General features: G+C 45.6%; 1 protein-coding gene across 1 annotated transcript; it reads right to left on the bottom strand.

Moving 5' to 3' along the window:
- Positions 1-1,792: 1,792 nt before the first annotated feature.
- On the bottom strand, positions 1,793-10,527 carry SLC3A2 (solute carrier family 3 member 2). The gene is made up of 9 exons (XM_044269743.1): positions 10,054-10,527; positions 9,035-9,208; positions 8,556-8,659; positions 7,463-7,534; positions 7,311-7,375; positions 6,371-6,557; positions 6,130-6,270; positions 5,884-5,988; positions 1,793-2,534 (listed from the first exon to the last, which is right to left on the bottom strand). Exons 1-9 carry the CDS (start codon positions 10,478-10,480, stop codon positions 2,190-2,192), a joined length of 1,620 nt encoding a protein of 539 aa, XP_044125678.1. The 5' UTR covers positions 10,481-10,527; the 3' UTR covers positions 1,793-2,189.
- Positions 10,528-13,899: the final 3,372 nt, after the last annotated feature.

The raw sequence follows: 13,899 nt of genomic DNA on the forward strand, positions 1-13,899 counted from the left end.
CGGTGCTCCGGCCTCACTACCTCTCCACATCAAGGCCACCTAGGCTGCCACTGGAGGGAACTTCATCAGGACTTCGTGTCTGCCAATCCCAGCAAGAGAGGAAGGAGAGGCATCCCTGTCAGATCTGATCTTGGCCTGCACAGGTGAACATCTCCTTTCACCAGGATTCATTACATCAGGGCTAAGAAATCCTGCCTGCAGCGTCTGTCCTGTACAGGGACAGGAAAAACCGAGGGTGGAGGATGGGGAGCGGCCTTTTAAACGTCTGCTTATGTGTTTTTTCTGTCTAAACATGTCCAGGATAAGCTCAGGTGTTGAGTCATGGAAACGATTGGGGAGAACAGTATCCACTTTACTGGTCCTTTCATCATAATATTATTGTAATAGTGTCAAACAAAGGGACTGGTAAAGTTCTGAAACATATAACAGAGAGCAATATCCACTTTATTACTGTATTTCCATCCCAGGTTGTCCCTTGAGGAAGCGCCGTGGTGAAGTCTGTTTTTCCCTACTACTATTCATTTTTATACAGCATAAACAGCAATAGCGTAATGAAACTGGAGAGCCCTATGTTGTGCATGATCGGTTGCTGTGCCACCAAGCACAACTGCTATAGGCATTCCATAGAAGTGAATGGGACAGCTTGTAATTAACATCTGCTCACCACTGCGATGTCAACGGCAAGTAGGAAAACAATGACTGCGCTCGCATGGAGTGTGGCCTTCTCTTCAACCAGCTGATCAGCAGGGTTGCTGGGAGTCAGAACCCTGCTGATCCCAAGGATAGTTCAAGCAAGAGCGACAGCAGCATGTCCTTCAAGGGTTCTTTATTTAAAGAGGACCGTTCATGGGTCCAGACATTATAAAACATATCAGGATATGTAGGGCATAATGGAGGGATCTAACTACACTTACTATTTTCTCTGGGCACCGCTCCATTCGTCCTCTGTGGCCCCCGTTGTATTCTCCTGCCTGGTATGCCAATTTTAGCATCAGAACAATGAGGAGGAGACTTAGTCTTTCTCTGTGGGCATCTCCTTCTCCCTGGCTGTAGCACAGTACAATCGCAGCACAGAGTCACAGCCAGGGAGGGGAAAAAACAAAACCATCACCCATTGAGAAATAGGGCAGTCTCCTCCTCATTGTTCAGTTGCTAAAATTAGCATACCAGGAGGGAGAATACAACAGAGACCACAGCGGGTGAACGGAGCAGCGCCCAGAAAAAATAGTAAGTGCAGTTAGATCGCTGCACTATGCCCTATGTATCCTGATACTTTGTTTATAAGGTCTGGACTCTTGAAAGGTCCTCTTTAAATTGGCTCTGTAAAAATGTACAAAAAAGGTGCCAAAGATAGTTGAAAACGTTGCACTAAATCATTGATAAAAACTATGATTTAGTTGAAATTTATATGGACACATTAAATAAGGAACCCTTGAAGGACATGCTGCCAGCTATCTTGCTTGAACTGTTTTTGGAGCGACCAATGTGGATCCATGGTTGCCGACAGGCTGAGGCATTCCTGAGGGAGTTGGTGCTGCTTTCATTCTACATTTCTACTATCCTGAGGATAGGTCAGAAATATTGAAATCCCAGAAAACCCCTTTAAAGTGTAACACAGGGAATTACGTTCCCTTACTATAAATAATATTCGCCTCACCAAAGTCTGTCTAGCCCTAGCATTAAGGGGGAGATTAAGGTACACATCTGGCTGACGCTCCTGTATATAAGACTTTTAGATCCAGCAAACCGCCAACAAAATTTTTTACAGAAGCAGAATAATCACACAGCAATATCATCTGCCAAAACTACTTTTAATAAAGGAAACATTTTCTGACCAGAATGCTTTGCTCCCCTTTTATTTTTCCCTCCCCAAACACCCAGGGGTCATTTTGACAATACTGTATTATTTGTGTGACAATCATTCATACATAAGTGTGTACATACATTCTAGAGCATTTACGGTTCACAATACAATTAAGCACACAACACTTATTGCTGTTAACGCGTTTAAAGAACTTCTTGCCCAATAAGTTTAGACATTTGGTGGTGATCTCATTGCAATGCTATGAAGGATGAAAGGGAGGGAAGAGTGAAAGGGGTTTGGCAAGGGCTAATACTGTGCCTCCTGGCATGGAAAAAATAGGATCAGAATATGGAATGTGAGAATACAGCTCAGCTCACAGGTTTCCTTATGCACTGTATGGATATTTAAGCAGTAAGGCTTCTCCTGCTGCTAACTTCAACTTCTTTATGGAAATACTGCTCCCTTCTTTCCGCTCTGGATTTGAGCTCAGAACCACTGAACAGTGCTCGGGTACATTCTCATGTAAAATAGACACCTCTGTCTCCTCCTCAGCAAAGTTCACTATAGTCACAAATCTTTCATTTTGGTCCCAAGTGCGCACAAAAGCTAGTGCTCTGTCAGTGTGGTGGAGTAGTGTGAAGTCTCCATGAAGAAGTGCCCGCTCCTTCCCACGTAGCTCACTGAGGCGCTTATAAAGACTTAGTAAAGAACCTTTATCGTCTTCCTGGGCCTGGGGACAAAGATACGTAAAATAAGAACATATTGGTGTTTAGAACATTTCATTTTCAAAAAACTGAAAGAAAAACTTTTCAAAAGTGTGCGAAATGGGATATCAGGCATTTTCTCCATGTAAGCAGTGTTCTTTTGTTTGTGTGTTGCTAAGTAGGGCAAAGGTTGTATGTAAGAGTTGGCCGACAGGATTACGAGCAAACAATAGAATCAGCTGAGTCAGGGATGGGGATAAAGGCTCCGCGGGACTGAATGCTAATGACAAAAGTGAAGTGTTAGCAGTTTTAAAGGGAGGAACAAAGGGCAAAGACTGTAGAAAACATGTAAGTACAAAGGTTCCTGCTGAGAATAAAGGCCAATAACCTCCTTAAAGAATATTTAGCAAGATGGAGACAGTGCCCAGACTAATATTCATACACTGATAATGGAGTACTAAAGTTCTGCTATTTTTCAATCAATAGTTCAAGTTGTTAAAGTTACTTGTAATGATGTCCCTGATTACCCCACGCGATTGCATGGCAAGGCCAGTGCCGGGCTGCAGCAATCGCAGGGCAAGGCCAGTGCCGGGCTGCAGCAATCGCAGGGCAAGGCCAGTGCCGGGCTGCAGCAATCGCAGGGCAAGGCCAGTGCCGGGCTGCAGCAATCGCAGGGCAAGGCCAGTGCCGGGCTGCAGCAATCGCAGGGCAAGGCCAGTGCCGGGCTGCAGCAATCGCAGGGCAAGGCCAGTGCCGGGCTGCAGCAATCGCAGGGCAAGGCCAGTGCCGGGCTGCAGCAATCGCAGGGCAAGGCCAGTGCCGGGCTGCAGCAATCGCAGGGCAAGGCCAGTGCCGGGCTGCAGCAATCGCAGGGCAAGGCCAGTGCCGGGCTGCAGCAATCGCAGGGCAAGGCCAGTGCCGGGCTGCAGCAATCGCAGGGCAAGGCCAGTGCCGGGCTGCAGCAATCGCAGGGCAAGGCCAGTGCCGGGCTGCAGCAATCGCAGGGCAAGGCCAGTGCCGGGCTGCAGCAATCGCAGGGCATACCTCTAATAGAGGCAGACCACAAAGCTGCTATGGGGTCTGTGGTTTAAGGGGGCCCCGCCCCCTTCTGGCTCCTTGCTTCCTGATCTCAGGCTCCCCTCCTTAACCGGGCTGTTAGTGACCGCTGATGAGTGCCATGTCCGTCTGCTCAGAGAAACTTATGCTGCAGTAAGATCTGCAGATGTGCCACTTGTCTGCACACCACATCTGTGACCTCCAGCTCTGCAGTAATGACTCTGATCTGTGTTCTGCTGTAAAAGTCAGTCGATACAGATAACAAAAACTTCCTGGGGGCTGGCGTGTGCCATCGAGATTAAGGGGGTTAGATGGAGAATCCAGCATGCACACTGAGACGAGAGGGAGGGGGGGCACAGACACTACATAAAAATCAGCAACAGAAAGAACAGTTCATGGGGCAGAGAAGGGTATGGCATACTTAATATGCAGTAGACGGCACAGTCTTTAGTAGGGATGAGCAAATAGACTGGATAAAACATCCAAAGTCAAGTCACATAAAACTTCATTAGAATACTGTACAGAGCACCGTACAGTATTAGAATGTATTGACTCCTATGAGCCGAAGTTAATACTTTGCGAAGGTACCACTTGGAACCGAAACAGAGTTCGGTAAAAATGTTTTTAACAGTAGAAATTAATTTCTGAAGTTTTTACTCAAAGGAAATAGAATGTATTGGCTCCTATGAGCCGAAAGTATTTGAGTAAAAACTTCAGAAATTAATTTCTACTGTTAAAAACATTTTTACTGAACTCTGTTTCGGTTCCAAGTGGTACCTTCGCAAAGTATTAACTTCGGCTCATAGGAGCGCTTGCTCCGTACAGTACTCTAACAAAGTTATATGCAAATCGACTCCAGTCTTTAGGCCTGTTTCATATTTGCGGCAAAACAGATACAACAGGCTATTCTAACCAGGAACAGCCTGCCGGATCCATGAATACCAGGTGCTGCCAAAGTTCCGTCCTGCCCCATTCACTATAATGGGGACCGGTGGAGACCTGGCTGCAACCTGGCAAATATGCCAGGGCACGGGCAGACGAAAACTGCTGTGCACACCAGCATTTGTCCGGGGCGCCCCTCGGCATATCTGTTTTAACACAAATGTTAAAGAAGCCTTAGGCGGGAATGGCAGACTATATAGTACGCAGCAGAAGGCACTATATAATACACAGCAGGAAGCACAGTTTCTGGGTGGGTATGGCACATTAAAGGGGTTAGGCCATCCTATAAAATGTCCCCCATATGCCAGGCTCCTCACAATGAATATACTTACCTGGCTCCCCCCTCCTGGTCCCCACACAGTCTCTGCTGCTTCTCCCCGTGCCCGGATGAAAACATCCAGTGTCGGGAGAGCAGCCAATGGCAGACGGGATGGGGAGCCTCCCTGGTGTTTAAATAATAAACAGCAGAATACACTTTATGCAGTAGGAGGCACAGTACACTCCATAATATGCAGCAGACCGCTTCGTAAATGAGGAGTGCAGCAACATGCACAGTTCTTTGGGGGAGGGGGGTTGTGGGACACTATATAATAGCAGCAGACTGTTCATGGGGGGGATGGTACACTATATAATAAGCAACAGCTCACACAGTTCATAGGTGGGGCAGGGGAGGGGCCAGGTCACAAGTAGTGGGAGGCAAGAGGGATGTATAGGGGCCCCTGGCTGCAGTGATCATATGAGGTAGTCAGGGACATTACTGCAGCAGCTAACTGTACAAGTTATGTTACACTGTTAAGCTATTAGAACGTTCTCACAGGATTCATCAAAAAGCGTTCCCAGTCTGCTGTTTGGCAGATCTGCCTATGTACATACTGTAGGATGATGCAGCAGTGTGGAGCGTCCCACTGCATAACTCAAGTTGGCCATAGACATTAGATGAATGTCAGCAGGACCAGCCAACCTGTGTATGGGGCTTCCCAACTCTCCCCTAACCGATATCAAGGGAAGGAGGGTCAGTCAAAGCCTTTGTTTTCACAGGAGTTCACATATCCACTAAATATAATCCGGTAGCCTGTTCCGGCAGAACAGACTACCTAAAATTACTTTATCATGCATAGCCGGATAATGGCTATAATGGGATCCGACTGCTTCCTGCCGGACAGCCATTGCTTTACCTTTATAGGAGATGTGAACACAGGGCTTGAGTAAACCTCTTTAAGAACCCCTATGTCAATGTTTAAAGGTAGCCACAACGCTTCTCATCCAGCGTTACTGAAACATATACAATGTAGGAATGACTTATCAGAGGACAACGTTTTTGGTTGAGGTCAGGTGACCATTTTAGTTGCTGTGAGCTGTAATGCATCTACTCCTCACCTTAAATGTGATGTTCACATTGAGCTCATTTTCTTCACCCACTGTGCCTTCAGAGAACCCATAATTCTTACCGCCATCCCACTGCATGTACGGGCCACGCGCAGGCTGAGGGGAGAGGACATACAAGTGACAGTTTACATAGTAGACCAGGCTTTCACAGACTACTTCACGGCTTGTTCACATTTGCCTTTTTGCCATTTGGTTCATCTTAACACCAACATTACAAACTGCAAAAAGATCACTTACCTGTCCAGGCAAATCTTTAAGTCCAATTTCATCCCCATACAAAGTTAAAGGTGTTCCTGGAAGAGTGAAGAGCAGGAGCTGATATACACGCTGCAACTTCTCCTTCACCACAGAAGCCATGTGACCTAAACGTGGTCTGATCTATAGGGAAAAACCATCACACACGTTAACATGGATGTACTGGTGGTAACCGCAGCGGCTGGACAGAAGCAGGAGCTCGAGCTTTTGCAGGTTTACTCACTGCCCACAGAATCTTGTCCTGTTCACCAGCAAACCCTTGGTACTGCTTGATGCGCTGTCCAAGAGTGTTGTCACTGTCGTTGCCCTTGCTCAATAAATAGCTTGTGCTTAACATGCCAGTGGAAGTGTCATTGAGGATATTAAGCATCTGGTTGTTGGGGACATCATTCGATGAGATAAGCAGCACCCTATCAAGATAAAGTACAAAATTCTTCAGTGTGTGTCTAAGCGCCCTTTAGAGCAGGCAATGATGGGCAACAGGTAAAGTTCATTCCCAGTCATTGCCAACTTATTAACTGCATTTACATGCAACAATGAATGCTGCTGCACAGGGGGTGAATGATCATTACTGCGGTCATTCATTCCAAAAGAGCTTCATTGTTTGTCATCAGAACATCCCTGCTTATACAGGTGAAACTCAAAAAATTTGAATATCATGCAAAGTTAATTTCAGTAATGCAACTTATAGGTGGAACATATAAGAGACTCATTACATGGAAAGATATTTCAAGCCTTTATTTGTTATAATTTGGATGATTATGGCTTACAGCTTATGAAACCCCAAAGTCACAATTTGCTCAGGGGGTATGGATTAATTAGCTGACTAGAGTGAATATTGACCCTTTTCCACAAAATTTGATTTTAAGCTGCATTAATGCAATTCCTTTTAATTTGCATTACTGAAATAAATGGACTTTTGCACGATATTCTAATATTTCGAGTTTCACCTGTATGTGCTGCTGACAGGTGTGGGTTTGTGGTGCCATATAAAAGATGCAATCACCCAACAAATAACTCTTTGCTCATGTCAGGTGATCAGTGGCACATTTACATGGGCCAATTATTGGGCACAACTGTTCATATCAAAATGTGTAAGGGCCTATGAGCAGAAGAGAGGAGAAATTCGGAAAATGCCGTGTTCTGAGAACCTAGATATTCACCTTGCTTTACCATCTGTACTGTGGTTAGCCGTGATGTTGTTCACTTCAGGAAGGAGTTCATCTGCCTGTAAAGTTACAGAAGAATTGCAAAGCTTTGTCCCTGAATAGGATTTGTAATATGACTGAACAGATAAGAGTAAGACAACACTTACATTTAAGATTTTCTCAAATCCACGCAAGTAAATTCCTCCAACACCATTTTCATACCAGAAATTCATTGCATCCTGCAGAAAACCATATTGAACGTATATAATTGCTTTTTAGTTTACATTTTTAATTATCTCGGACAACCCCTTTAATGGGGCTTAGCAAGATGTGAAAAAGGCTTCCCTCTTCAAACAGGTTCTCCGGGAATTAAGAAATTGAAATGACTTAAATATGACTTTAATATTCCCAAATACCTTTCATTAGTTATAAGGGCTTGTTTTGTCTATGGAGCAATCCTTACTAGGCCGTCGTCCTATTAGTACACATAGATCATGTCCTACCGTAATCAGAGTTACTCAGCACTTCGCTGAATACAGCCGAATCTCTGTAGGAATGGAGTTCATGAGACAAGCACAGAGGTGGTGAGAGTGTGGATAATGAGGAGTAGCATTGTATGTAGTCTTCATTACCACAGTCTGTCCTCTGTACTTCATGTCTCCTCGTGAACCCCTACAGAGATTCAGCTGAAGATCGTATCAGCTGTCTTCAAGATCATAATCCCCGACAAGCAGAGCAGAGAGGAGGATGAGGCAGCTCTTTAGCTTAGTGCTGTGAAGTAGCTTGTCCTCCTGTGTGATTAGGACAGGTTTTGTGTCGACTAATAGGACGGCGGCCATTTTATTTCTCCTGATTATCGCTCCCTAGACAAAATAAACCATTATAATTAATAAAAAGATATTTGGGAATAAGTAATATTTAAGAATTTTTATTCCCAGAGAATCCCTTTAACAAACCATATTGCTAATTTACTGGGCTGTGCCGGGCGTGAAGGCTCTGAGATGGCCAATAGAGAAGCGCGGCACTATTTTACGGAAAAAGTGGACTTTATAATTTTTATGATAATGTATGTTTACACAATTTCTGTGACTGAAATAGATTTCATACATCTGAAAAGCCCGAGAAAGGGTCAGACACAGACATTTCTTAACCAATTCTGCTGCATGTGAATACACCCTTAAACTTTATCATTCCTTCTCCAAGTCTATGTAGCCGCCATTATGGGCACCATGAATACAGAGCGGCCCTAGGCTTCCTCACCTTTATCTGTGTTAGTAAGACACTGTCTGGCGTTTTCATTTCCTGTGTGAACCAGACATCTTCTCCATGGTAATTAGGAGTAAGGTCCAAAACTATCTGAATGCCTAAAAAAGAAACAAAGAACCTTTGTCGGTTAATTTGTCAGTGATGGCTCTCAGCGCACAGCTCCGCGGGAAAATGGAATACACCGCTGCCAAAAACCTCCGGGGGCAGCTTTCTCCCATAAGAGGATCAACCATATTGGAAATCCAGCAGCCTGATCCTTCTTCCTCTGACATTTGCCAGCACATTATAGAGCAGGAGGAGCTGAGCAGATTGAATATAGTTTTGAGGGAAAAGATTGAGCAAAACTTACCATTTATACAGTGAAATCAAGAGCTCAGCTCCTCCTGCCTGCAGATTGTCTCAATTCGCAGCATTCACTTTTCTGTACACTAAATGGTGACACTGATACGGTACATATAACATGTGGCACTTACTTTTCTTACGAGCTGCTTCTAACAGGTTCTTGAAGTTTTCAATTGTTCCATATTTTAGATCAATGTCTTTGAGATTAGTTCCTGAAGGGTCGTCTCTAGAATTAATGTGAAGGGGCCCAATCACCAAACCCTTCACTTTTAGGGTGCTGAGGAAATCCAGGCGGTGCTGTATTCCTACACACGATTAAAACAAAAATAAGTAACAAAATAAACTCCCATTATTAATATTCTGCACGTCTGACATTTTCACATTTGCTCATGTCATAGTGCCTGCATGCACTGGGCAGCAGTAATCCAAGAACTTAGCCCCCCATAGTGCCCTCAGTATGACTAATGCCCCCCTCGTGGCTTCTAGTAGTTATAATAGCCAACACTTCTGGGTGGGGTTTGTGTCAACCCCGGCCATTTTTGTCAGGACTGTCTGAAAATCAAGGCCAGCCCCGCCAGATTTGGGACAGCTAGCAACTATGCATTTAACCCTCTCGATATAAATAATGATGCGGTTTGCTGAGGTGCTAGTTAGTGATGAGCAAACTTCTGTTTTAAGTTCGGCGTCTAAAGTTCGGCTTCCGGTTAGCGGAGAATCCCGATATGGATCCCGACTTCCGTTGTGGTCCGTGGTAGCGGAATCAATAATCGGCCATTATTGATTCCGCTACCACAGACCACAACGGAAGTCGGAATCCATATCGGGATTCTCCGCTAACCGGAAGCCGAACTTTAGACGCCGAACTTAAAACAGAAGTTCGCTCATCACTAGTGCTGGTGACTGAGGATCGGACTTGGGATGTGACCTCACAGCACAGGAGATTTAGCCCCTTCCAATATGGCAGTGTACACTGCCCTGACGTCCCGAGACGATACACCGCTGGGACCGTGAGCCAGGCACAGAAGAGAGCTGATGCAACACTGCAATGTGACCGGCTCAGGCTGGCTTCCGGTGACGTCACCCGCCTCGCTGCCGCCGGGCTTATACACGTTATGACAGGCACCGACCGCACCGCTGTGTGAACGCTCACCTGCTATGTCGCCTATGCCGTCGCCTTTGGTGTCCTGGAAGGTGGCGGGGTCTCCTATCTGGTAGAGCGGCCCCTTGTTCCACCACTCAATGACAGGCAGTGGGCGGCAGCGAGGAGCCTGGACAATGATGACCACAGCCCCCGCCAGCATGCCGGCCCAGCCCAGCCAGAAGAGAACGAGCAGAGCCCAGCGGAGCCTCACCCATCCCGGGGTGCCCGCCACCTTCAGCAGCTCTTCTTTGGACAGACCGGTGAATTTCACCGCCCGGCAGACGTCATCGTCCTCGTCCTCCAGCTTCACTTTTACCACCCCGTTCTTCTCCCCCCCGACCGGAGCCTCTCCTGCCCCCGCCGCCATCGGCTGCTTCTCCGGGTCGATCTCGTTGAGCTCTACGTCCTTCATGTCTAGAGCTGTGTCTTGTGTCATCTCCAGAGGGGACCTGCGGGAAGGAGGGGAGAAGACGGCGATTAGCCCCGGCGCCGCGGTGGCCGGATGACCATGCGGCACCGACTGCTCACCTGCTCCGGTAGTAGCCGGCTAATGGCCGTCCGCGGCTCCGGGGCTCCGCTATATAGCTGCTGTGCCCCGCCCCCTGAGGAGGAAGTGCAGAGCTGTGTGAGTGGCAGGAGGTGATGCAACAGCTCTGCACAGCCAGGCAGTGGGAAGGAGCTTCAGTTGACTGCGGGCAGCATCTCAAACACCCAGTTTATGATATATGCATGGGGTGGCTGAGAAGTCTTCTAGAAGGTTACTGGCTGCAATACCTAGAATTCAGCACTGCAGGGACCCTGTAGTGTCTGGTGTGAGCAGGTAACATGCAGATATCTGCAGTGGCCCCCAGAATTAGTTTTACTGGTAGGTATTAGGCCTTCCAGTTCAACACTGTTCACCCTCCATGGAAACTTCAGTCAGGCAATCAGACTAAGGCCTCATGCACACGGCCGTATGTATTTTGCAGTCCGCAAAAAATACAGATGACGTCCGTGTGCATTCCGTATTTAGCCGGAACAGAACAGCTGGCCCTTCGTAGAACAGTACTATCCTTGTCCATAATGCGGACAATAATAGGACATGTTCTATTTTTTTGCGGAATGGAAACGGAATGCACACAGAGTAACTTAGTTTTTTATGTGGACCCATTGAAGTGAATGGTTCAACATACGGTCCGTAAAAAAAACAGTTTGCTTTCCGTCCTGGTATGCGGATCAAAACTGATCCGTCATGACCCACACGCACTTTCTCAGGGAGTGTGTCCTTTCTGCAGCTGGTAGCAGTTGAAGGATGGAAGTGAGCATGTATGTCAACCTCAGTGAGCTGGACAGATGTTTGCTGGTCCTATACAGATAGATTTCAGTAAGTAACTCACTGGTTATACTAAATGTCTAATTACAAGCAATTAAAAAAGTGTTCAGATCCAGGTGCTGGTTTGAAAAATGTAGAATATTTTTCGTGGGACAACCCCTTTAAGAACTCCCTAATTACTCTCAGCAATACAAGACTACATACTTTACATATTTCAAAAAGGAGCCATTGACAACACTTCCCATATCCCACTAATCATCGTCATACCCAAATCTCTGGAAGGCTGTAGATATTGATTACTAATCCCGAGGATAGGTTGTTAATATCAGACCATTGGGGTCTGAAACAAAACAGTGGCTGGAGCTGGAAGCAGAAGGCCCTGTCCGCTGTGTAGTGGCTCTGCTGGTGTACTGCAGTTCAGCTCCGATTTAAACTAATCTGCAGTATTTCTAGCATAATTTTTATTTATTTATTGCTTCAATTCGTTTGTTCTGCGGTTAGCAGGCTCTGGACTGTACTATATTTGTCTCCTTCCCCCTCTGGCAGCTGACAATATAGCAAATGATGGCCAATGGGATAGAGAAGGCGCTCATAGGGTAAGTAAATTCAAACAAACAAATTTCTAATGAAAGAAATGGTTTGCTCACCTACTGCGGTTGCATCAATTGGATGCAACCGCAATGGACATCAGGTATAGATAAGGGATGGTTGGTGCAGCCAAGATCCGTCCTAACACCTTGGGCAGGGGCCACCCTGCCACTAGGGTAATGGAAATGAAGAGAAGTACGCTACACCTTAAGTGGAGCGTGTGGACTGCTGGGGGCGCACGAGACAACCAAACAAGGGCCGTGTTTTAATTTCGGCAGTATTTCATTTATTCGTAAGACAACGCATTTCGGGGTAAAGTCCCCTTTATCAAGTCTAAAAGAAATGTTAAATAAAACAAAAACAGAGAAACATATATTTGAAGACATACATTTTGTGCTTCCCTATGATAATTCTGTATAAAAAGGGATATATAAATAAATAAATAGATAGGTATTGATGAATATAGCTGTAAATATAGGTACCAAAACATATAAAAATGGTAAGTATCACTAAAATACACAAAGGAAGGGGATTACAAAATATATATATATATATATATATATATATAATACAACAGATAGTGCAGCAGCACAGTCAGACGTTGTGCGCTGGGTGCAATATTCCTCAGAGAGGCTGGCTTGTCCTCCAATATGTATATTCACCAAATGAAGAGGCAGCACTTCCAGTCATGGGTGATAGGGTGACGACCCCAAACTTTATTCCCAGCAACGTTTCGGCCTTCTCTCTGAGGCCTTTGTCAAGCTACAACAATGCTAAAATGTGGGCTCTATATACCCACAATTCATTACAAAATCAGTGCAATTAGTGAAAACCTGTGTGGACAATTAAGTCACATGACCATCCAACATTATAATGTCACATGACTATACAAGTGCAAATCTTATTAATATCACATCATAAAACCATCGTACAGCGTATTTCAGACAATAGTCAAAAGTGGATCATACATGATATGTGTCGCATATCATAAATGCGATGTACAGACATCAATTTTCAAAATGTTACATCCGGTGTTCACAATCTCATAAGTGATCACAAGTGTACAAACATTAAAGAGTTAAAATCATTATACAGCTGTATCTTATAATTAAAATCGGTGAGACCAACCGTCATGGCGTAGCCCAGTGTGCCTGCTTCAGCGTCTCCCCGTCTGCCAGGCGCATGCGCCGCGACGAGCGTCAAGCGTCACCCTCCACCCATGGCCGCGTCATCACGCACGCTCCCTGGAACGCAACAGCGCCCAGTGGAACGCATCGCTGACGAGGCGGCCACAGGGGGCAGGGAAGAGCATACACCCATCCGGATCGCATTACCAGGCGTCTGGGGGGCGTGTTAGTAGCCTAGGTGACAACATAATAAATATATAAATAAATTAGTAGTAATGATCATAAACGGTAAAAATGAGTACGCATTAAAAATAATGTTATTGTATCTATGTTGCTATATTTAAAGTACTATTTCTATTGTAAGAATAGATTTTGTGTTATATTGGCCACAGAATGGCAGAATAAAAATGAATCCAGGGTCAGGCTTTAAAATATAGTTACTGATATTTCATATGTTTATATGTATACACAGGCACTATCAGATATAATTAGCAAATGTAAAATGTCTACTGGCAGTTAATTAGGGGGTATATATTATCTATTAGCCAACATGAGTGTTACTACTATGGCTTTAAAAAGAGGAATATATAGCAAATCTTTAAGCCCTAGGGCATCTTACCTGAGCCGGGAAGGTTAGGAGAGTGTCACGGCTCATCTGAAGAGGCACGTGTAGAACGCTGACCTTTTCAGTGCCCGCGCTGCTGAAGAAAAGGGGAGTGGGTGGGAGGGACTGGCCGGGTCCAGAGGAGAGGCCTCAATAGGGAGGTGTGGTTGGGGAACACGAGCGGGGCCTGAGGTGGGCGGTGAAAGGAGGGACTTGTCCAGGTG

The sequence above is a fragment of the Bufo gargarizans genome, chromosome 10, assembly GCF_014858855.1.
Source record: "Bufo gargarizans isolate SCDJY-AF-19 chromosome 10, ASM1485885v1, whole genome shotgun sequence".
NCBI lineage: Eukaryota > Metazoa > Chordata > Amphibia > Anura > Bufonidae > Bufo > Bufo gargarizans.

Excerpts from the sequence above, each read along its gene's own strand:
- SLC3A2 (XM_044269743.1), bottom strand. The coding sequence starts at position 10,480 with ATGACACAAGACACAGCTCTAGACATGAAGGACGTAGAGCTCAACGAG. Across the intron at positions 7,535-8,555 it reads TCTTACTAACACAGATAAAG|GATGCAATGAATTTCTGGTA; the intron begins GTGAGGAAGCCT and ends GGTTTTCTGCAG. Across the intron at positions 6,271-6,370 it reads AGGACAAGATTCTGTGGGCA|ATCAGACCACGTTTAGGTCA; the intron begins GTGAGTAAACCT and ends TTTTCCCTATAG.